General features: G+C 42.7%; 1 protein-coding gene and 1 long non-coding RNA gene across 6 annotated transcripts in view; one reads left to right on the top strand and one right to left on the bottom strand.

Annotated features, from left to right (window-relative positions):
- The window catches only part of SLC12A8 (solute carrier family 12 member 8), a 174,139-nt gene that overhangs the window by 139,140 nt on the left and 11,990 nt on the right, over nucleotides 1–23,009 (top strand). For all 5 annotated transcript variants that reach the window (XM_029605264.1, XM_029605265.1, XM_029605263.1 and 2 more), the window contains exons 9-10: nucleotides 611–757; nucleotides 17,637–18,321. In XM_029605264.1, the coding sequence (XP_029461124.1) occupies nucleotides 611–757; nucleotides 17,637–18,321 (832 nt within the window). The remainder of the gene's footprint in view (nucleotides 1–610; nucleotides 758–17,636; nucleotides 18,322–23,009) is intronic.
- LOC115093480 lies at nucleotides 3,018–14,073 on the bottom strand. The gene is made up of 3 exons (XR_003857326.1): nucleotides 13,952–14,073; nucleotides 10,452–10,529; nucleotides 3,018–3,100 (listed from the first exon to the last, which is right to left on the bottom strand). It is a non-coding gene; the product is annotated as an uncharacterized LOC115093480 (long non-coding RNA).

The following is a 23,009-nucleotide window of genomic DNA, read 5'->3' as shown; positions in this document are numbered from 1 at the left end:
TTCTGGTCGCCCCATCTCAAAAAGGACAGAGCAAATATAGAAAAGGTACAGAGAATAGAAAAAGGCTAAACAGATGAAGTCTCTTTAGCTTGTGAAACAGATGAATGAGGGGATCTAACTGAAATTTATAAAATCATGACAGGGGTGGAATGGAAAAATAGGGAACAGTTATTTACCCTTTCAAACAACACTAAAACTAGGGGACACTCCATGAAACTAGCAACTGGCAGATTTAAAAAAAATCGTAGGAAGCATTTTTTTCACTCAGCGCACAATCAAGCTATGGAATCTGTTGCCGGAGGATGTGGTCAGGGCAACTAACGTAGTGGGGATCAAAAAAAGGATTGGACAGTTTCCTGAAAAAAAAAAAAGGCCACATAAACAGTTATTAGCCAGGGAAAACCAGAACTTATCCCTGAGCATGAGTTACAAGAAATAAATCAATTACTGGGCATCTGCCAGGTACTTGTGACCTGGTCTGGCCACTGTCGGAGATGGGATGCTGGGCTCGGTGGACCTTGGTCTGACCCAGCATGACATTTCTTATGTTCTTATGTTATTCTTAAAAACATAAGTTGATTAAATTTCCTTCCTCTCTTTGTACTTTCAGGTGTCCTTGGTGGGTTTCTTGTTTCTTCTAGGGTTATACATTTCATCCCTGGCTTCCTGCATGGGAGGCCTGTACGGAGCACCCAGAATCCTTCAGTGTATTGCACAAGAAAAGGTCATACCTAGTTTCTCCTTCCTTGGACATGGGGTGAGTTAATGAATACAAAGGTACTACGTGCAACGTTTGGTACTTGTTTTTACATTACTGAGGCAGGAAATTAAAGCGGGAGCCCAGACTGAATGCAGTGTCAGTAGATTTAGGTGTGACCAGCACACTCTGTTTATTTTAATTCAGTCATTCACCATTTGTGTAATTAGGCAACAACTTAAGAATTAGTTTCAAGTTAATGTGCTGTACGTATAATTTATGAGAGGCGTTAGGGACTCTTTCACTTGCAGTCATTAGATTGCAGCTAGAATTATACCTAAGCACCTGCAGCCGTAAATATTAACAGGTCAGTTTAGTCCCTTAACAAAATGACTAATTTAAAGAACTGTAATGTGACAATTTTTGGCTGTAGCGGATAAGTGCAGGTAACCAAGTCGTGGCCAGAGCAGAGCTTCTTATAGAAATAGCATAGCTGAGATGATTATAGGTAGACCGAGGCAGGACCTCTTATTGGGTTAAGAGTGCCACCTCATGTGGCCAGGAGCCCCCCTGAGTGTGCAAGCAAGACCTCCTGGAGAAATGTGTGGTCTGAAGAAAAGCTACGTACTGTGCCTTTGCTTGGCAATGTTCTAAGGCTACAGCACAGGGGTAGCCAAGTCTGGTCCTCGAGCGCCACAAAAAGGCCTCATTTTCAGGACAGCCACAATGAATATGTATATGAGAGAGTTGCATGCACTGCCTCAATCGGATGCAAAGTTTCTCAGTGTGGCTCTCGAGGACCAGAGCGGGCCACCCCTGCTAATAAGTTCAGTCATTTTGAGTATAATAGTCTTAATACTTTCCTTGAATTTTACTGCAGGAAGCAAACGTCCTTGCTCTGAAACTGAATGGCCAGTCTTCCAGAATGAGGCTGGACAGGATATGCTCTGAAAGAGCTTACAAATAAAGGAAAAGTGTCTTCCTCTTTCTCCCTCTGTTTGCCAAATTATAATTTATTGCTGAATTTTGCAGACAATTAATAAATTCCCTAGGCATTTCCTGCATTATACAATAGTATGTAGTAAGCATCCTTTTTTGGGATCACGCAGAATTCTCTCGCGCTCTCTATATGTCTATGTATGTGGGTGGGTGTCTATATCCTACTGCAGGAGTTAAGACCTCTCTTGTAACAATAACCCCAGATCAGAATTGCTGAGAAATTCTAGCATTGTGCAATCTCTTCCCAAAACAATTCCCTTGATGCGTTCCGATGACTTTGCAGCTGTTCACTTGGGACATACTTTTTATGCAGTGAATCCCTGGTAGAATATGAACTGTTCATAGCTTACTAACAGGCCGATACAATACAGTGCGCTCCGGTGGAGCGCACTGTTAACCGGCATTTGGACGCGTGTTTTCGACGCGCTAGCTTTACCCCTTATTCAGTAAGGGGTAATAGCGGGTCGAAAACGCGCGTCCAACCCCCCCGAGACTAATAGCGCCCGCAACATGCAAATGCATGTTGATGGCCCTATTTATTTATTTATTTATTTATTTTTAGTTTTTATATACCGAAGTTCTTGTAAGAACTACAAATCACTCCGGTTTACATAAAACGATGAAATGCCCAAAAAAGAGAAAGGGGCTTTACATGGAACAATAGAACCGAATGCCAATTTAACAGTAATAAATAAATATTATAGTTAGTTATTCCCATGTGATTCAGTAAATAAAATGTGCAGCCAAGCCGCACATTTTACTTTAAGAAATTAGCGCCTACCCAAAGGTAGGCGTTAATTTCTGCCGGCGCCGGGGAAGTGCACAGAAAAGCAGTAAAAACTGCTTTTCTGTGCACCCTCCGACTTAATATCATGGCGATATTAAGTCGGAGGCCCCAAAAGTTAAAAAAAAGTTTAAAAGAAAAAAATTTAAAATGGGCCCACGGCTCGCAGGTTGAAAACCGGACGCTCAAGTTTGTTGGCGTCCAGTTTCCGAACCCGTGGTTGTCAGCAGGTTTGAGAACAGACGCCGGCAAAATTGAGCGTCGGCTGTCAAACTCGCTGAAAACTGCGGCTTCCGTCAAAAAGGAGGCGCTAGGGACGCGCTAGTGTCCCTAGCGCCTCTTTTTACTGCGGGCCCTAATTTAAATAAATTAAGTTACTGAATCGCGCGCACAGGGGAAGTAGCCTGTGCGCGCGCCGGGAGAGCGGGCACTCGCCCGCTCTCCCGCGTGGTTTACTGTATCGGCCCGTAAGTTTCTTTTGGGGGGTTTTTTCAGTAAATCGCAATCATGGAAGAAATGTTTGAGTATGTTAGGTGGCAGAGATTTGGCAGTCTTCTTTCACGCACAAATGCCTTTTGCAAATGTACACTCCCTTGTCTGCTTGACTCATTTTTAAATTTCTGAAAAACATTAAAAAAAAAATACAAATTTAAAATGTTTTCAGTGCACCATGGAATCGCACATTTCAAATGAAAAGCACATAGCTGGCATTAAAAATGATAAGGGGCTTTTGTTGGACAGCAGAATATCAACATTATCACCGCATTATCGGGCCATGGGAAAACTTGCCGCCTTAATCATCAGCCCACATGAAAAATCTATTCTTATTGAGGTCAATATTCAAAAGCCATTTATAGCCCGATAACTCGCAAGTTATCCGTTTAAATGGCTAATGCGGCATATTCAGGCACTTATCAGACTAAATTATAGTTGGATGACTACTTATCCGACTATAATTTAGCTGCATACAAAAGGGGTATTTCAGAGAAATTCTGGGGGAGGGGCTGAGATTTCCGGTTAACCTAGCTGAATATCGAATTTACGCAGCTAGGTTGGCCGGATAACTTTAGACCTGCTTCTGAGCAGGCATGTGTACCCTCTATGCACATAATCTGAAGCCCTTTGGGAAGAGGAATTCTGAGGAGGGGGCGGAGTCTAGGTGGGGTGGAGTTCTTGTTGACATTGTGCAGACTTTTTGATTTGGAAAAGTACATGCATCAATTTCCTCCTTTGCATGAAGCAGCGAGGGTATCTTTGTTTGAGTAGTTTGCTTTAGATCATTTTCAAAGAGAACTTGAGAGTGTAAATTTCCTTTGAACATTCTTATAAATTAGACCTGTACCAGCCTGGAAATTTATGCGGGCTTTTATAAAATTACCCCATCCTTCAAAAAAAAAAACCCAAAAAAACCCAACTAAAAATATTCAACAACCTCAACATGGCCATGTTTCAATAAAAAAAAAGCTCCTTTTTTGGGGACAGGGACGGGGCTTTGTGTGCCCATAAACGATGTTCTCAGACAGTAATCGCTGCTTCCAGAGGTGCACATGGGAATCAAACAGGGGTGAGACCAGGTCTCGGGCTCCAAACCTGTGGCTTTGGAACAGGAGCTTTCGGTTTTTGCCCACAATACCTCACGACAGGTCTCGTAGGTGGGGGCGGATATTTTCAGATTTGTCCTGGGTTCTCATCATTATTACATATTCTTCCTCTGGCTAGTAACCAGGTAAAAATGATTTGTCTGTTGTTAGACGGAGATCTACTTGGATCCGTCTAAGATCGGAGGATCCTCTAATTATGTCATTTTCAGTGATGGTTTTCTGCCGGATCACTGACCTTTTTAAACTCGCTTCCTTTTCCCCGGGGGAGGCTGCCAATGGACCCATCCTGGTACTGCTTTTAAGCAGAGAATTACCACTGGTAATTTCATTAATTGGTTTTGAGGAATTTGAAGGAATTAGAGAGGGTCACTTTAATTAAACCTTTCTTCTATCCAGGACTGTGAAAGATAATGTCAATATTTTGCTGTCCCGTAAAGGCCTCGGATGGTATCTGATTTTGTGTGCTTTTTACCTGAGAGATTTCATAGGCTATTGAAACTATTTTTATTGCAGCTTTGGTATGGTTTCTGCACTCCTTTTTTTTTTTTTATGTTTTGAACATTTAATATTTTAACCCACTCATGCTTAGATACCCATTTTCTAGCCTCTGCTCAGTAGGACCTGAGGCACTTCTCAGATGCTAAAACGTCTGTGCGTGTTTTGCATTTTGTATGTTTGGCTGGTGGGTGTGTCCTCTTTATAACTTTGGAACGGCTGCATCTAGTTCCACCTAATTTTGTGGGAAGGTAGGTCCTCGGGGGGGACATCGGACTTTTCTAACTCTTCAAAGTTGATGACTGATTTTTGGAGGGAGGACGCAGGCGTGGAGCCAAGTTGCCACTTTTTTTTCCGTATTAAATGCTAGGGGGAGGCTATCTAGAATGTCACACTTTCCTCTTGTCTCTTTAGTCGGGCTTCTCCTCCTTCCCTGCATGACTTTTCAGCCCAGCTGAAGCCTGTTCCAGCCCTGATTGGCGCCAGAGTTGTGTAGATAAGATACCAAGGGTAATGCCAAACAGCTGAAGCTTCACAAGAGCCACCGTCCCGAACTAAGAGAAGAATCCAGGCAGCTGAAGGCACTCGCAGAATGAGGAAGCTGCCGTGGAAGTGCAGCAAGCCGAAAAGGATGGGTTTTCTGTGCAAGTCATTTAAAAGGATGTTTGTCATACTTAACGTGCCTAATTCACAGTCCCAGGGCATAGGGAAAATCTTGACCTAACTTGTGCTCCCTCCTCTTTTGAGGGGCGCATTTCGATATTAGTGTCCTGCTATCTTCATTTATACCAAAATGAATTTGTAGCACATTCTAGTAGATTGCAGATACAATTTTAGCTAATAATTTCTCACAATCGATGTTTGCAAAAATGGGGAGAGAGTCATTCATTTGATTTAATCCAAACAGATGTTGCGTGTTCTGTTTAAATATCTTTTGTTGCTGTATCTTTGGTCTGTGAGGTAGGCATGCAGCTGTGATATAAATCCTTCTAAAATGATTTAGATCATAAGAAAATCCTTTTTTTTTTTTTTAATTGTACCTCAGCTGCAGCATTTTTGCTTGATGAGCGCCTCCATCTATTTCGAATCATCAAGATCCAGAGACCTCCCCACCCTCTTGGCCATTCTAGGGACTGTCCAAAGAATATCTCACTCGCTGAGCTGCTTAATCCTCTTTCTAAGTCAGGCCAGCACAATAATGAAATCCTTTTACACAGAGGGCATGCGCCACAGCTCCCTTCAGGACCTGGCATATTGGAACCTGTTGCTAATTAAGTAGACATTGCTATGGAGTAATATTAAGGTCTTCCCCCCTCAAAGGCTGTGAGTGCTGTCTTCAGAGTTCTCCCAGCACCTATAAACCCAACGAGCTGTGGTCAGGGCGGGAAATGGAGCATGGGCACTGTAGAGACCATTGCAACAGCATTCACCTTCTTTTGTACAGTGGTCACACGTATCTGCTTCCCCAGAGGGCACTCGTGTCTGGATACTCTTACAGCCAATTTATTGCTTTCAATTGCCTTGGCATTCCATCACTGTAGCAACTATTTGCTGCTTCATGTATTCCCAAAGAGATTAATATTTCAACAAAGCTGAGCAATGTGGAGCTATGGCTGCTCTTGCTGAATTGGTAATGTACCAGTCTTGATGTCCTTGAGTTGATTTCTAGCTTATGGATCTGAGAAATGCTGCCTGGCTGGAACAGATTCATCTTAAAGGGTCAATTCAACTAGGCCAACTGAGAAGCCATCCTGTCTTCCCGAAAGAACATCACCGCTTTTTGGAATAGTTATCTTCTTCAGGAACTGGGGCTTAGTTAATGCCAAGAACACTCTTACACCCTGTCTAATGACACTGTTAGCCTTCACTGGGCCTGTTGGAAATTTTGGGCTTCTTCTTTAGGTGTCTGGTAGGCTCATTAAGGTTTAGAGGGTAACTGGGTGCCAAGGTCCCTTTTCTTAGTAAACCTATTGGAAAAAGTAATCTCTATACAACTGCCCAAAAGTTTGGAAAACGTAGATCTAGTAGACCTTTTCAGTCAGGGTTTCATGAAGGATGTCCCTGGGTTAAGTAGCATGGATTGGCCACTCTTGGAAACAGGATGCTGGGTTTCATTGACCTTTGATCTAACCCAGTATGGCAATCTTATGTTCTTAAGGATATGGGACTGAGGCCCTTGTTGAACTATTTGATGAACTCCACACTGAATTGGATCATTGTAGTGCTGTGCATTTAGACTTATTAGACCTTACCTCAGCTTTTGACATTGTAGACTTTACCATTCTTATACATTGCCTAGCTGACTGTGGTATCCAGGGGATGGCCCTACATTAGTTCATCTCCTTTTTGGCAGATCTGTGTTTTTTGGCAACCTATCTTCAGACATGTGTGCCGTGAAATGTTATCATCTCCATTTTCTGCAATCTCTATGTAGCCCCTTCTGGTAAAGTTATCCAAAGCTATAATATCTGAAAGAAGTATTTGTTACAGTCAATAGGTTGTTAGGCAAAGGTTCGGTACTAGCAAGGAGTGAGGATCTTGCTCTGTATTTCAGAACCAAGGTGGATAATACTTTGAAGACTCTAGACTGAAATATTTCAAATAGTCTTCAGGTTACAAGTGGACCCCCAGTTCAGAACGGGGGACAAGCAACCTATGGGTCAGAAAGGGAGAGATCAGCAATATCTGGTGAATTTGATTGTTTATCTTCTCTAATAGAATTTAAAGAGTGTTTAATTTTATTTTGTATTTTTATTTTGCCTTTTATAGCTGGATAGCCAATTCAAAGCAGATTACATTCTGGATGGTTAGTCAAATTAATGTATTGTATTGTAGGTTAGGAAGCACTGGGAAACATATAACAGGTAGTCAGGCCTGGCGTGATCAGGTGTACATACCATGCATTTGGGCCCACCAGTTTGACTCCTGGTGGTACCGGTGGCCAAAAAAGAGAAGAGACCGCGGGATCGCCAGTGGTGCCCAACCTGCCAGCGACTGAAGAAGAAAGGCTGTGGGGCCGCCGGCGGAGAACAACCCATCAGCGGCCGAAAAATAGCAGAAGCTGCAAGGCAGCCAGTGGCCATTAAACAGCCTGTTTAAGTGTGAAAGAGAGAGCCTGCCTGCATGTGTGTGTGTTTTTATGAAAAAGGAAGTCTGCCTATGAGTGTATGTTTGTGTGAGAAAGAGGGGAAGCCTGCTGCCTGTGTGTGTGTGTATATATGTATGCATAAGAGAGAGGAAGCCTGCCTGCCTGCCTGCCTATGTGCATGTTTGTGGGTATGTGTGAGAGGAAGCCTGCTTGCCTGTGTGTGTGAGAGGAAGCCTCCCTATGAGTGTATGTGTGAGAGAGAAAGCCAGCTTGCCTATATGTGTGTGAAAGGGGGTGCATGAGGGAGGGTATGTGTGTGAGAGAAAGAAAACTTGCCTTTGTGTATGTGTGTGTGTGTGTGTGTGAGAGAGACAGAGAGAGGAAGGAAGCCTGCTGCCTGTGTGTATGTGTGACAGAGGAAGCCTACCTCCATGGGTGTGTGTGTTTAAGAGAGGAAGTCTTCCTGGGTTATGTGTGTATGTGTGTGTGAATGGGAGCCTGTTTGGGTTGTGTGTGTGTGTGAGCCTTCCCCTCCTCTCCCCATTAATCCACGACAGTCTCAGGGCATCTGGAAATAAAAGGTTCCCAGATATGGAGAGAGAAATTTTTTTTTAACTTATTTATTTTAATTATTGCTTGGTGTTTGATGTGTCTGCTGTTTTGAAATATTTTATTGGTGTTTGGGAAATTTTGGATATTTGATTTGGGAGAGATTTTAAAAGCTCTACGTGTGCCGGGCCTATTTTATAAAGGCCCAGTGACGTGCGTAAAGCCCCCGGGACACGTCTAAGTCCCGTGGCTTCAAAAAAGGGGTGGGGTGGTCTGAGGGGTAGGGGCGGGGCCATTTGCCGCTGTGTCGTAGGATCGCGTGTTGGCAGGCTGCCAGCGCGCGCAACCTGCACCTGCCCAGAGCAGGCACAAAAGGTAAGTTAAAGGAATTGGGGGGGTTAGAATAGGGCTGGGGGGGGGAAGGGGTGGGAAAGTTATTTAGGGGGAAGGCCACGGGCATCGGCGCGCACAAGATGCACTAATGTGCACCCACTTGGCGTGTGCCGACCCCTGATTTTATAACATGCGCGCGCATGTTATAAAATCGGGTATACAAGTGTGTGTGCCAGGTAGCATGCGCGCATATACGCCCACGCGTAGGTTTGAAAATCTACCCCTTTAAGTGGTTTAAAATACTTACTCTTTTTATGAATGCAGTTTTACTATCATGATTGATGTAAGAAATTGTTTGATTATGCATTGTTTTATTTTTATTATGGGTGTCTCTCTGTAAGCCGCTGAGAACTTTAGATCTATCGGTGTATAACAATTTAAAATAAATGTTTTATATTTCTTGATTTTATTATTTAATGTTTTATGAAGAATGGTACTGTTTCTGTTTTTCTATTCTTGCTCAGTACATAGAGGCTGGCTTGTTGTGGGTTCCAGTTCAGTTCTTCTCTGCATATTTTTATTTATACTTTCTGGTCTCTTTATTCTATATTTGGTCAGGGTCTCTTTGTGTTCTGCATGTGTAACTGAAGTAAGGTATTTTGCTGACATTTAGTTTGTGCAAGGATCTATAGTAATCTGATTTGTTCTGTTTTCCTAATAGGAGATGTATTGGTGTTCTAGGGCCTGGTATAATATGTGCAGTGTTGCCTTTTCATAGATAAGGTTATTACTATTTTGAGCCGGAAGTTAGGGTTGCTTTGGTATGGGAGGTTTACTATATTGTAATGATATTCTGTTTATTCATGACTTTTTGTGGGCCAAGCCCACACCTCAAACACAAATGAGCTCCAAGTGTCTTTTTTTGTAGACTTTTTTCTGGTTGGCACCATAGCAGTGCATGCAAACATAATATGCAGGTTGTAAGCCGTATCTTTGCCTCAGAAGATTGTGCTTTTGAGTGTTCTTTTTTTCATGTAAAAGCTGTTGTAAATGCATAATTTGTGTGTGTGTGTGTATAGAGGGGTGCGTGTGTGCAAACTTGTAAGGTTTACCTAGTGTACCTAATACCTGTCCACTGGCTCTCTGGGGGGGGGGGGGGCAGTTTTTCAGACTACAGATTGCTGGAGGGAGATGGGCTTTATTTGGACAAGCCCAAGGCAGGGAGAGGAAGGCAGCACAGTAATCATTCGCACAGGGCAGCAAAACAACTTAGAACATAAGAAATTGCCATGCTGGGTCAGACCAAGGGTCCATCAAGCCCAGCATCCTGTTTCCAACAGTGGCCAATCCAGGCCACAAGAACCTGGCAATTACCCAAACTCCAAGAAGATCCCATACTGCTGATGCAATTAATAGCAGTGGCTATTCCCTAAGTCAACTTGACTAATAGCAATTTATGGACTTCTCTTCCAAGAACTTATCCAAACATTTTTTTTAAACCCAGCTACACTAACTGCACTAACCACATCCTCTGGCAACAAATTCCAGAGCTTTATTGTGCGTTGAGTGAAAAAGAATTTTCTCCGATTAGACTTAAATGTGCTACTTGCTAACTTCATGGAATGCCCCCTAGTCCTTCTATTATTCGAAAGTGTAAATAACTGATTCACATCTACTCGTTCAAGACCTCTATCATATCCCCCCTCAGCCGTCTCTTCTCGATGCTGAGCAGCCCTAACCTCTTCAGCCTTTCCTCATAGGGGAGCTGTTTGAGCCCCTTTACCACCAGCCCTGCAGTTTGCATGGATCACTGAGTATTCGTATAATAGATGATGATTTACACAGAGTAATAGTTGACAGTTGTGATTCACAAAGTACAGTTTATACAATTGAATCTGTACTTACAAGGATTAACTTATTTAATGCAGATTGCAAATTAGATCCATTTCCTTCCAGATGGCTGAAAAGTGTCCACATTTGGTTCTGAAACATATGTTAAGACTGGTTAATAGCTCTCATAAAGTTAGCTATGTTCCTCTTTATTGGCATAACTCAATTAATGCTCGTATTTTAAAAACTCTCCTCCAACACCCACTGATTCAAGGGAAACCTTGCTCGGTGGTCTTTTTTTGTACGGTGGCTCTGTTCAAGGATAACCACTTTTTAGTTATCCTTCTCATTTGCCCCGTGGATTACTCTTCATTATTCATACTTTGTATTGATTTTTCTTTTTTCTTTTACTTTTTACTTGTAAAATCCCTTCTCTCTGGCTGCTTATCCGACCCACTTGTCTGTTCTCATTGTGATATACTTATCAAGGCTGCCGCCCTCATCACTTCTTATGGGTTCGGATCCGCCTGCCCAGCATTGGCCATGTTTCGGCACCGCGTGCCTGCTTCAGGGACTGCGGGAGAGAAATCTACTGTGTCCAATCCGGGCTCACAGTGTCGACATATCTTAAATACATAAAATTAAAATGCAATATTTTCACAACCAACTTTTAGCATGAATACATTTTCTACCACCTCTAAGGTATTTAATACTCACTTTTTTGTACTACGTGTATAATGTGAGCGACGCCTTCCGTCCACGTCTCTACCTATTCTGCCCGTTTTTAAACCCACCACGGGCTAACACCTCCCTGTCTTCCCCAGACCGAGGCTACCTCCGGTGCACTTAATCAGGTTCAATTGCCAATACTTCCTCCACAGTTTCCCGTTGCCCTGTTTCTATGTTCCAGTCCGATTCTCATGCCCCCTGTCATAATAAAAATAAAAAAATCATGAGGATAACAGACATAAAACTTAAAGAATAAGAACAAATAAATGAAACTCGAACAGGGGGCATGAGAATCGGAATGGAACATAGAAACAGGGCAACAGGAAACTGTGGAGGAAGTATTGGCAATTGAACCTGATTAAGTGCACCAGAGGTAGCCTCGGTCTGGGGAAGACAAGGAGGTGTTAGCCCGTGGTGGGTTTAAAAACGGGCAGAATAGGTAGAGACGTGGACGGAAGGCGTCGCTCACATTATACACGTAGTACAAAAAAGTGAGTATTGAATACCTTAGAGGTGGTAGAAAATGTATTCATGCTAAAAGTTGGTTGTGAAAATATTGCATTTTAATTTTATGTATTTAAGATATGTCGACACTGTGAGCCCGGATTGGACACAGTAGATTTCTCTCCCGCAGTCCCTGAAGCAGGCACGCGGTGCTGAAACATGGCCAATGCTGGGCAGGCGGATCCGAACCCATAAGAAGTGATGAGGGCGGCAGCCTTGATAAGTATATCACAATGAGAACAGACAAGTGGGTCGGATAAGCAGCCAGAGAGAAGGGATTTTACAAGTAAAAAGTAAAAGAAAAAAGAAAAATCAATACAAAGTATGAATAATGAAGAGTAATCCACGGGGCAAATGAGAAGGATAACTAAAAAGTGGTTATCCTTGAACAGAGCCACCGTACAAAAAAAGACCACCGAGCAAGGTTTCCCTTGAATCAGTGGGTGTTGGAGAATTGTTTGTGAAGGGAAAGAGGTTAGTTGGTGCATAGTACTTATTTTAAAACAGCATGCTCAAGCTGTCTTCCAAGAGCCAATCTCCCATTTATGGCAAACTTACAGGTGGGTCAGCAGTTAACTCTCTTTTTGGAGGAGTCTGGTGCGCCGAACCCTTGTCAGTCTGGTTTCCGTGCAAGCCACGGCACAGACGCCCCCCTGACTTCTCTAAGTGATGATCTGTTTTGGCAGTCGCATATAACTGCAGCTTTTGATTTGGTAGACCACTCAGTTCTCCTTGAAAGATGTTGCATGGTGGATTTCTGAGAGAACAATTGCAGTGGAGTCCCTCAAAGCTTGTGATTCCTCCTTCCTCCCCTCCCCCTTCTATTTCATGTGTTTATGAAGCTGGTAAGGAAATTATTAGCAGGGTTGGGGGGTTTAAAAGGGTATATATATATACAGTAGAAACCTATACTTGGCACAATTGCATTCAAAAGGCAGAAATCTAATACATAAATCATCAAAACCAAAAAGACCAACCTCCTGTGTAATAAATTACTAATGCTATTTTAGAAAATAATTTATAAAAGGATTTCTCAAAATTACAAAAAGTTTATTTTAAATCCGTTTCATAGATCCATACATTGTAGATATATCCTTTTAATTTATTTAAGTGCAACAAATTTTACAAAACAAAAACATCATACCATTCATGCCCTAAATCATACCATATTATAACACCATTAAAAACTATAAAGATCATTTTACCCAGGAACTATAAAGCAATTTCAGCATGGCCCTCGTTCCAGAAAGTTTGGGGCCCCTTGGAATAAGATGACCACTAAATATTTAGGGCTAAAGCTGGAAACGGAGTTTAATTTAATCCATCAGGTCTCCCAGACTGTAAGAATTTTTTTTTATTTTTTTTTTACAGCTGAGGTTGGTTAAAAAAAAAAAAGTGTGTCCTTTTCACAGTGGTTCAAGCTCTAATAATATCTCAGATCATTGTGATTGTCTATGCAGGGGCCTGCCAGAACGGCTCTTGAATGGACTACAACTTGCTCAGATTGCAGTTGTGAAGAGTTGTGAAGGGTTATCCTTCAGGCTTTACAATGGCTTCCAGTCTGAGTCCGCACTCAGTTTATCTTTGACGTCTCACGGAAGGAGGTCTGTGGGAGGGAGACTCTGCGTGGTACGTGCCACCATCAAGAGGTGGTACTCTTCTTCCCTCCGTGGAAGAGATGGGGACTCGAGCTCTCTCAGCGGTAACGCCTGCCTTCAGGAAGGAAGTTAGCACAGGGATCTTTCCTTGTTAGGCCTCTAGGAGTAATTGTGTTTGAAAAGGCTGAAGAGTTTTAAATATTGATAATGGGTGACATTTGGATTTAGCTGCACTGTGAGAATGTGAGATTGCAAGGTTATAACTGGCTTGCTTGGCTGTAGATTTTGTTTGAATTTTAATTGTTTGTCTTAATTTTTATTGTTATTTTGCTTTAGTTTTTAATGTAACAGCCAATCCATTTATATCTTAAAGTCACCAAAATTTTTGTTATTGATCATGTTATATATTATATTTTTATTCTAACTTTGCTTTAAATTTGGCTTTGTTTTATTTTTTCATTTTTATTTAAGTTATATTTTATTTTTTAATTTGATTCTGTTTTTATAGTTATATTACTGTAAACCACTTTGGTCAATTTTTACATTGGTAAAACGGTATATAAATACGTTAAAATAAATAAATAAATGTTACGTGTTTTGGATTTCATTTGCAGAAACAAAGTATTTTTTAAAAACTCCCAACAAAACAAAAAAGAAACAAACAGCCTCCCCAGTTCCCCTTGCACCCCATTTCTCCCGTCCCCCAAAAATTGCTGCCCTGGAATCTCCCTGGCACCCACTTACCCCGTGGTCTCATCGCTAGGGCTTTGGCCTACATTCAGGCCTTGAGACATCCTCTTCTGTCGACGTCTTCTCAAATGACATCCTCTGTTTAGAGGATGTGCCGGACTGACATGTGTTCGGGACCTTTTCCCTGAGCAGAGGACGCCATTTTGATGGTTTGGCTGTTCAGTCAGGACAACCCCATCGATGCATAAGTGGGGACCAGGGACGTTCCTGCATTTTTGGGAAGTGGAACAAGGGGTTTGTTTTGTTGGGGGGGGGGGGTTCAAAACAAAATTTAAAAGTCAATGAATCTTGCTATTCTTTCTATCATTTTGTTTTGAAAATGTTATAAAACAAAATAGGAAATGCATTTTCATTTCCTATTTTGTTTTAAATGAATGCACATCCCTAGTATAGTTCCATGCACACATGACACATGCCCGGAAATTTACTCGCGTATCAGGCAGATCATTCCAAATGCACATCTCTAGTATATTTCCATGCATACATGACATATGCGCATAGGTTTACCCGTGTATCGGGAAGATCATTACGAATGCACATCTCTAGTATATTTCCATGCATACATGACATATGCCCGTAAGTTTACCCGTGTATCAGGCAGATCATTACAAATGCACATCTCTAGTATATTTCCATGCATACATGACATATGCGCATAGGTTTACCCGTGTATCGGGAAGATCATTACGAATGCACATCCCAAGTATATTTCCATGCATACATGACATATGCCCGTAAGTTTACCCGTGTATCGGGCAGATCATTACAAATGCACATCTCTAGTATAGTTCCATGCATACTAACATATGCCCATAGGTTTACCCGTGTATCAGGCAGATCATTACAAATGCACATCTCTAATATAGTTCCAAGCATACATGACATATGCCCGTAAGTTTACCCGTGTATCGGGCAGATCATTACGAATGCACATCTCTAGTATAGTTCCATGCATGCATGACACATGTCCATAAGTTTATCTGCATATCGGGCGAATGCACATCCCTAGTATACTTCCGTGCATGCATAACATATTCCCAGACGTTTACCCACGTATTGGGCCGATGATTTTGTAAAAGGCCATTTCTGTGGGTAAAATACAGTTATTATTATCAGAAATCCCTTGGAAAATGACACTCTTAGAGGATACAGAGCCCGTGGATAGAAAGTAGCTGTAGACTTTTACACAGGCTTTTGTGTGGCTACTCTTTGCATGGAAAATAACGTGCATGGGTTTGAAAAAGATTCTGAAGTCTGCGCACGTACTTTTCCTTCCCCCAGCAATGCCTCAAAATGCAGCTAAAAGCGCACGCATCGGGGAAAAACGCGTTGAGGGACGGCCATCAGTAGATGCTGATTTTACACATGTAAATTGCTATTTACCCACATAAATACCCATACAAGATTAAGTGTGTTTGATTTGATTTATATTCCACTTTTTGACCCTTCAAAGTGGATTACGTTCAAGTACTGTAGGTACTTCCCTCTCCCTGGAGAGGCTTGCGGCCTTAATTTGTATTGTATATGTGCGGGTCCTAGGTTTTTCAGTTGGCCAGCGGCGTCTAGAATTTATATTTTGAAACCAGAAGTAGTGCTTTAGAAACTATCAGTGGTAGTGGTAGATTTGACTGAGTACTTGATAGATGTTTTCACATTAAGCCTGCTGTTCAACCAAATGCACTCTCCAAGGCTGTGCTGTGCGCTGCCACATGGAGGGTTTCCAGCTCTCAAGCCTCCCCCGCTCCAGGTCAGCTGGGGATGCTGCGGAGGAAGCGTTCACAGCCCCTGGTGGAGGGAGGGGGAAGCCATGGCCGTTGTTGAAAAGGTTTAGAACCAGTGATACGGAGCTCTGGCAGGAGGCCCTGGTGCAGTGGCTCCCAGCCTGAGGACTATTGACTGCCGTGGGCCTAGTGAAATCGGTGGGGAAATCCCTGGGAAGCTGAAAATGAAGGCATAGGGTGCCAAAATGCCCAGCCCTGGCGCCAGCTGGGCTGGAAGAAAAAGTAGAAAGGAGGAACTTCTTTTTCACTCAACGCACAATTAAGATTTGGAATCTGTTGCCAGAGGATGTGGTTAAGGCAGTTCGTGTAGCTGGGTTTAAAAAAGGTTTGGAGAAGTTCCTAAATTGCTATTAATCAATGGGGAATAGTCACTGCTTGTTGCCGGCATTAATAGCATGAGATCTGTTTAATATCTGGATACTTGCCAGATACTTGTAGCCTGGCTTGGCCACTGTTGGAAACAGGATGCTGGGCTTGATGGACCCTTGGTCTGACCCAGCATGGCATATGTTATGTTCTTATGATTTACCAGGTCAGAAGAAAACCAAAACAAAATGCAAAGAGCAATAGTTTAGGTAGCAGATGATTTGCTGCATTGATGCCTTGGCACTATACAGAGCAGTTTATGAAAGTAGGATATCACCGGGAGTCTCTGAGTGCAAGAACTCTCAAGAACTCTCTCATTCTTTGCAAATATAGATACAGAAATCCATGTCACAAGCAAAACAAGGCACTTTAATTTTTTTTATTGCTTTCTACACAATTATTCCCCCCCCCCAGATAGAGCATTTACCTGTTTGGAGGATCTGAAGGCCTGAGGTCTTTAATCAAGATTTAGCATTAATTGGTATAAACTGCCTTGCCCAGAGGAGGATATTGCTGTCATGGGGTAAAATGTGTTTATTTTCAGTGTGGAGTGGGGGGAGCATTAATGATTTGATTTTTTTTTAAGCAATATTTTATACAACTATACTGAACAATTGTTTTGTGAAAAGTAACATTTCTGTGGGATTAAGGGAGAGCTGTAGCCTCTGTGTACCATGTAGCAATTACTACCTCGCTCAGTGAAAAATGTTAAAGCTGCTCTCCTACAGTGCTCTTGAGCAGCCATGTTTAGAGCAGCATCACAGGGTGCCTCGTGGGAGAATTTGATTGGCTCCCGCAGTGCACATGATGTCATTTATCTCAGCATAGGCAGCATGAGCCATTCGCATCCAGTGGATGTGATACTGGAAGATTTTTTTTTGTTATCATGGCTATCCCTGGGGTTCAGGGGGAAGTCAAGGGCACTCATTTGAAAAACAGTGAATTAGCAGGATAATTGGTAAATAATAATTACTAGTATTTATTTTTTTAAATACTGTACTGGAGAATGACAATATAGTTTCAGTTTTCTTTTTTACTCTCTGTATTCCACCCAATCAGATGGCTCAGAGCCCAGCTTTTAATTCATAACACTATATGTATTCATTTGCAGTGCTGTGTTTGAATAAAGAACTGAGAAATAGGAGCCGATTATGGAGGGGGAGGGGATTTCTCATTAGCTAATCCATTTTTAAAAATTGTCTGCATAAAAGCAGAATATTATTTTTAGAAGATGCAAAGGTTAATGAGCATAAAGGCTTAACCTTTATTTCCGTGCATTCAAGTGAACTGACACAGCAGTCACACTACTTTATCCAAGAAAGCGAGAGAGAGAGAATATTTTTCGTACAGCTTCTGATGTGAAATGGAAATGAATTCTGGGGGAGAGGGGAAGGGGGCGCCAGGGAGGGTGTTGACAGAGCTCAGCAGGATGTATATCCTTGACTCTATGCTAGTGTAAAATAGATTTTGAGCGTACAGGTGAATTGTGACCTACATTGTTTTTTTTCCCCCTTTCATTGCTGTCCCAACAGAAAGGCCCCAACAAGACTCCAGTGGCTGCCATTTGCCTAACAAGTCTGATTACGATGGCTTTCGTCTTTATTGGGCAAGTGAATGTACTGGCGCCAATAGTGACCATAAACTTCCTACTGACCTATATCGCCGTGGACTACTCCTATTTCTCTGTGTGCATGAGCTACAGCCTTCAACAAAAGGGGAAAAAAGCGAAGCGGGACGATCCAAGAGCCACCAGCTGCACTCAACCATTGATTCTCCATAAATCCTCCGGCTATGGGTCAAGTGGCATTTTGCCCCTTGGGTCAGATGGCACACTGCTGGAATTCACCAAGGACATGGACCAGCTCTTTAAACCTGTCGGAACAAATGCAGGAGAAAGGACAGAGAGGGAAGAGGGTGGGAGGTGTTTAACCCGCACGATCAAACCCAGGAGAGCAAGGAAGCCGGCTAAGCAAACGTTGCGGGACAGCTTTCTATTGGATCTCGATCACGGGGCTGCCCCTGCCCAAGAAAACGCACCGAGGACCGAGCTTGGGGATAGCCAAGCGCAGACATCTTCTGAGACGGCTTACGAGCGTGAAGGCGACGAGAGCTTATCAGAAGCTGCAGGCGCAGAGCCAGGATGCGGCAGTCAGATAATGGGAGACGGAAGCCCGGCATCGCCTGAACGGCAAGCATCGCAGAGCCAGAGAAAGGAAGGTAAACGTTTCCGAAAGAGTGATGCTGCCCACAGGCAACAATCTCTGTTTTCGGGGGGGGGGGGGGAATAATTATTAATAAATTCTGCCTACTCTCTGGCCAGATTCAGTTTTCACGATGCTGTCGTTCTGTGAGTCACGGCAACAGTTTCTGCTGCACAGGCGAAAAGCAAGAGTTCATTGTAATGAGTTAAGGAGAAGATCTTGCTGGGTTTGTCTGGAAGACCCGTTTCTTGTAAGATGTCTTCTTGTTCTGCCATTCAAGAACGATGCCTATCTGTCCTCTTTGTTTTCTTGGTGCTTTCCTGCATTGCATGGTCTTGTGTTTTTGTCAGGGCTTGTTATTCCATTAGGCAAACTAGGTGGTTGCTTAGGGCATGAAAGTTGTTTTTTTGGGAGGGGAAGGGGGCGGCAAATCCTCTAAGAGCCATCTACCCATTTTTAAGACATGGCACCCACAAGACAAGATAAGGGTGCTGGGTAAGTGGAGGGTGTGGAGAGAGAGGAGGTGCTGGGCAGGTGAGGGGGTGGAGAGAGAAGGAGAGGGTTCTGATGGAGAAGAGTGGATGCTAGGCACCGCAGAAACGGGGCAGAGAGGACTGGGGTGATGATTCTGTGCAAGGAGTGAAGGGGAGAAAAAGGATGCTGGGAGGAGGGGAAGAGAAGAGGCGCTGTGGACAGGAGGCAAAGGGAGAGGAATGGAGGATTTGACAGAGGGTGAGAAGAGAGTGAAAGGTAGGTAATGAGTGGGGTGAGAGAGGGAGCGCTGTGTCAGAGCTGCTCCTGATGGGGCAGGGTGCAAGATTGAAGCTTTGCCTAGGGCACCTCCTACCCTTGCACTGGCCCTGCTGCTTGGAAGAATAGTAATGCAGCTTTCGGGCCTGCTGTAATATTTGTATTGCTGCCTTTTCATAGGTACGGTTGTTGCCGTTTGAGTTAGTGCCGTTTTAGTATGGGTGGTTTGCTATATTGGTTCTCAGTGATTTTTTATTTATTTTTTTTGCAGGGTTTTATGTCACTGTTACTGAGATGACAGACAAATTTTAAATTTGTTTTTGCGTGCTATGTAGTAAGGGGAAACATCCTCCTAGTTCAGCCCAGCCAGTCAGTCATTTCAGAAACTACCTTCAGCCAATGCAGTATGGATTTATTTTAATTTATACTTGCTGGGGCCAATATTAAAATACAGTGCCGTTGAATATACCCAGATAAGTATTAAAGTTAGCCAGCTAAGCCCCCTCCAAACTGAACAGCCCTAACCTCTTTAGTCTTTCCTCATAGGGGAGTTGTTCCATCCCCTTTATCATTTTGGTAGCCCTTCTCTGTACCTTCTCCATCGCAACTATATCTTTTTTGAGATGTGGTGACCAGAACTGTACACAGTATTCATGGTGCGGTCTCACCATGGAGCGATACAGAGGCATTATGACATTTTCTGTTTTATTAGCCATTTCCTTCCTAATAATTCCTAACATTCTGTTTGCTTTTTTGACTGCTGCAGCACACTGAGCCGACGATTTTAAAGTATTATCCACTATGATGCCTAGATCTTTTTCCTGGGTGCTAGCTCCTAATATGGAACCTAACATTGTGTAACTATAGCATGGGTTATTTTTCCCTTTATGCATCACCTTGCACTTGTCCACATTAAATTTCATCTGCCATTTCGATGCCCAATCTTCCAGTCTTGCAAGATCCTCCTGTAATGTATCACAGTCCGCTTGTGATTTAACTACTCTGAATAATTTTGTATCATCCGCAAATTTGATAACCTCACTCGTCGTATTCCTTTCCAGATCATTTATATATATATTGAAAAGCACCGGTCCAAGTACAGATCCCTGAGGCACTCCACTGCTTCCTTCTTTCCACTGTGAAACGCCCCATTGCGCCCCCTTTTTACACACGCATAAGTGTGCACGAAAGGGAACATGCGTGCGTATTTTTTATTTTTTATAAATGAAGAGCTGCAGGGTAAATGCAATTATAGGTGAGTAAGAAAAGCAAGGCATGACATTCATGATGACATCGTCTAGAAAGAGAGCGAGAATGACATCTACTCCCTTCAGTGTTTCAACTTATTACACTTAATATCAGAGCCCTCACAAGATCAGATTCAATAAACTACATTATCTCTTGTGGCCTATTTTTTTTTTTTTTTAATTTAACCTCAATGGTTTAAAGGAATAACTTTTTTGCGGTTCTTCTTGTAGAAAGAAAACTTTTTTAAAAAGATCTATTTAATACTCGTTTTCCTCTTCTTTTTCACACTCCCCATCCAAGTGAGCAAACTGAAGTCTCCCTCTGAGACTTACCTTCAGCACTGCTGCTTTGGTCAGCAGGGATGAACACAAACGGGACAGCTGTTTCCATTCACCAGAGAAGACATATCACCTCCATAGGGCACCAGACCCTTACCTGTCTGATTCCTAACAGACAGGAGGCTCAAACCTAAGTTTGCAGCATTACAACCCTCAAAGGGGCCAGTTCAGAAGCAGCCTCAGTTGATAAAATAAAGGTGCCGAAAGCATGGAGCTTCTAGATTTGAACGGGTTATTATATCTTTGGGAATTAAGGTTTTTGTATTCACTTGCTGCAGATTTGTTTCAACCAATTAAAATGTTTAAACTATTATCATTTTAAATATAATATTTATAAAATCAATTTAAATTTTCAAAAACAGGATTAAAGAACTAAAATATAACAAATGTATTTTGTCCACTATTTCCACTTTAAATGTACAAATAATACAAATGCACTCTATACTATTTATTTTTATTTAACTTCTTTTACTATACCGATACTCAAGACCAGGTCTTATCGTACTGGTTTACATTAGAACATGGGGAAACCAATTAACGTCTAAGTAGAAATGACAAGTTACATTAAAACAGGGAGCGTAAAACATGGATGTCGGAAGATAGGGCAGAATTAAACTATAACATTAATGAGTGATAGATATAATCAACAAAAACAATAAATTAACAAAAACAATAAATTAGTAATACAAAAACATGGATTATAATCAGCGGATATTTACATGGTATGTCCGGTGGGAGGAGTGGCAGGGAGGTGAGGGGGGAGGGAAAAGGATGGGTTGTGGGGTGAGAGACAGAGTTGGTTAAGATGGGTTCCTTCAACGGTAGGCTACTACTGGATAAACCTCACTTTCAAAATGAATGATTAAAAAAAGCAAACTCACTATAACTTTTCCTAACATAAAGCAACTTTAACAAAGAGTAATTAACCAGCTTGGGAAAAAGAAACAGGACTATCCCTCTTCGACTAGATTATTATTTAAATTGGTTAGCCGCCTAATTTGAGAAAATCACTCTAGGCAACATACTATTAGACATAATAATCAGACAAAATAAACATAACAGTAATAAAACAAATATAAACTAAAACAGATATTTGCAGAAGTCTTTGTTGGAGGCTAAGCTCTAGGGTGCATGACATCAAACACCCACGCGCGCACAAACACGCCACCTGCTCCCGCACTGGCACGTAAGAGACAGGTCCCATTCCCTCACGTTTGCATGACGATCGCAGCTCCCCCCTGCACTCACATGACCCCTTCCCCAGCCGGTACCTGTACTGCCAGCTCTTGGTGCTCACTCCTTTCACCACCGCCGCCACCTTATTGTTGCCACCGCCGATCAGCTCCGGCTTCCCCTCACCATCGGGTACTTTCATAGTTGAGGTCTCTGTCTGCATCGCTGCTTTCCTTTACCCCTCGTCCTCCGGAGAACAGGACGGGAAGGCGGGAGCTTCACACACCAAGGAGATCGGAATGGGGGGGGGGGGGGTAAGGAAACCGTCCCCCGACTCCAGCGATGCCCTTCTCTCCTCCCTCCTGCCGGTGCTACAGACCACTGCCGCTGTCCCCCCGGGGCCTGCCCTCGATCTCCATCCTCTCCACCCGACTCTGCCACTGCGTCATTGCAGAAGCCAGCACAAATCATTGCGGGGGGGGGTGGACCCTGCCTTCCCGCCCACCTCCAAGGCTGGTCATGATTTGGGAGGGCTGAGGCAGCTCAGTCAGCTGTCCACATGCCCAAGGATACAAATCCATTGCTCTGTTTGTATATATATACACATATATGTGTGTGTGTATTTATAGAGCTATACCGGGATCAATAGTCAGACATTGCCGGCTAAGTAAGTTAGCTGGATAAGATGTATCTGCCTAACTTAAATAGGATATTCAGCAGCATGCTTATCCTGCTGAATATCCCCAATTAAGTGGCTAGTTATCCAGATAAGTCTTATCTAGCTAACTTTAGCAGGTCCAGCTTATCCATTTAACTTAACCAGATAAGATAGAATATCGGCACTTAACCAGCTTAACCTAGCATCCTGCCCACAAGTTATCTGGCTTTACCAGGTTTAAGTACTTATGTGGCTAAGTGGCAGTCGCTGATCCAGCTGGACATCCAACAGCCAGCATTAACTGGATAAGTCCATACTTATCCAGCTAAGTAACGCTGAATATCGGCCTCACTTGTATATATGTGTGTGTGTATGGTGATATGTTGTTGGGGAGAACAAAAAAATAATCGATTATTGCTCTTCTATTAGGCAGGTAAGAGGGAAGGTACTTTGTTAATGGATTGGGAGCAGTCTCATTTTTGTGAACTGTTATCCAGCAGCTGTGGAACTGAGGAGCTGAAAAAAACTAGTACCAGC

The sequence above is a fragment of the Rhinatrema bivittatum genome, chromosome 6 (assembly GCF_901001135.1).
Source record: "Rhinatrema bivittatum chromosome 6, aRhiBiv1.1, whole genome shotgun sequence".
NCBI classification, from domain to species: Eukaryota; Metazoa; Chordata; class Amphibia; order Gymnophiona; family Rhinatrematidae; genus Rhinatrema; species Rhinatrema bivittatum.
This window is presented reverse-complemented; position numbering and strand designations above follow the sequence as displayed.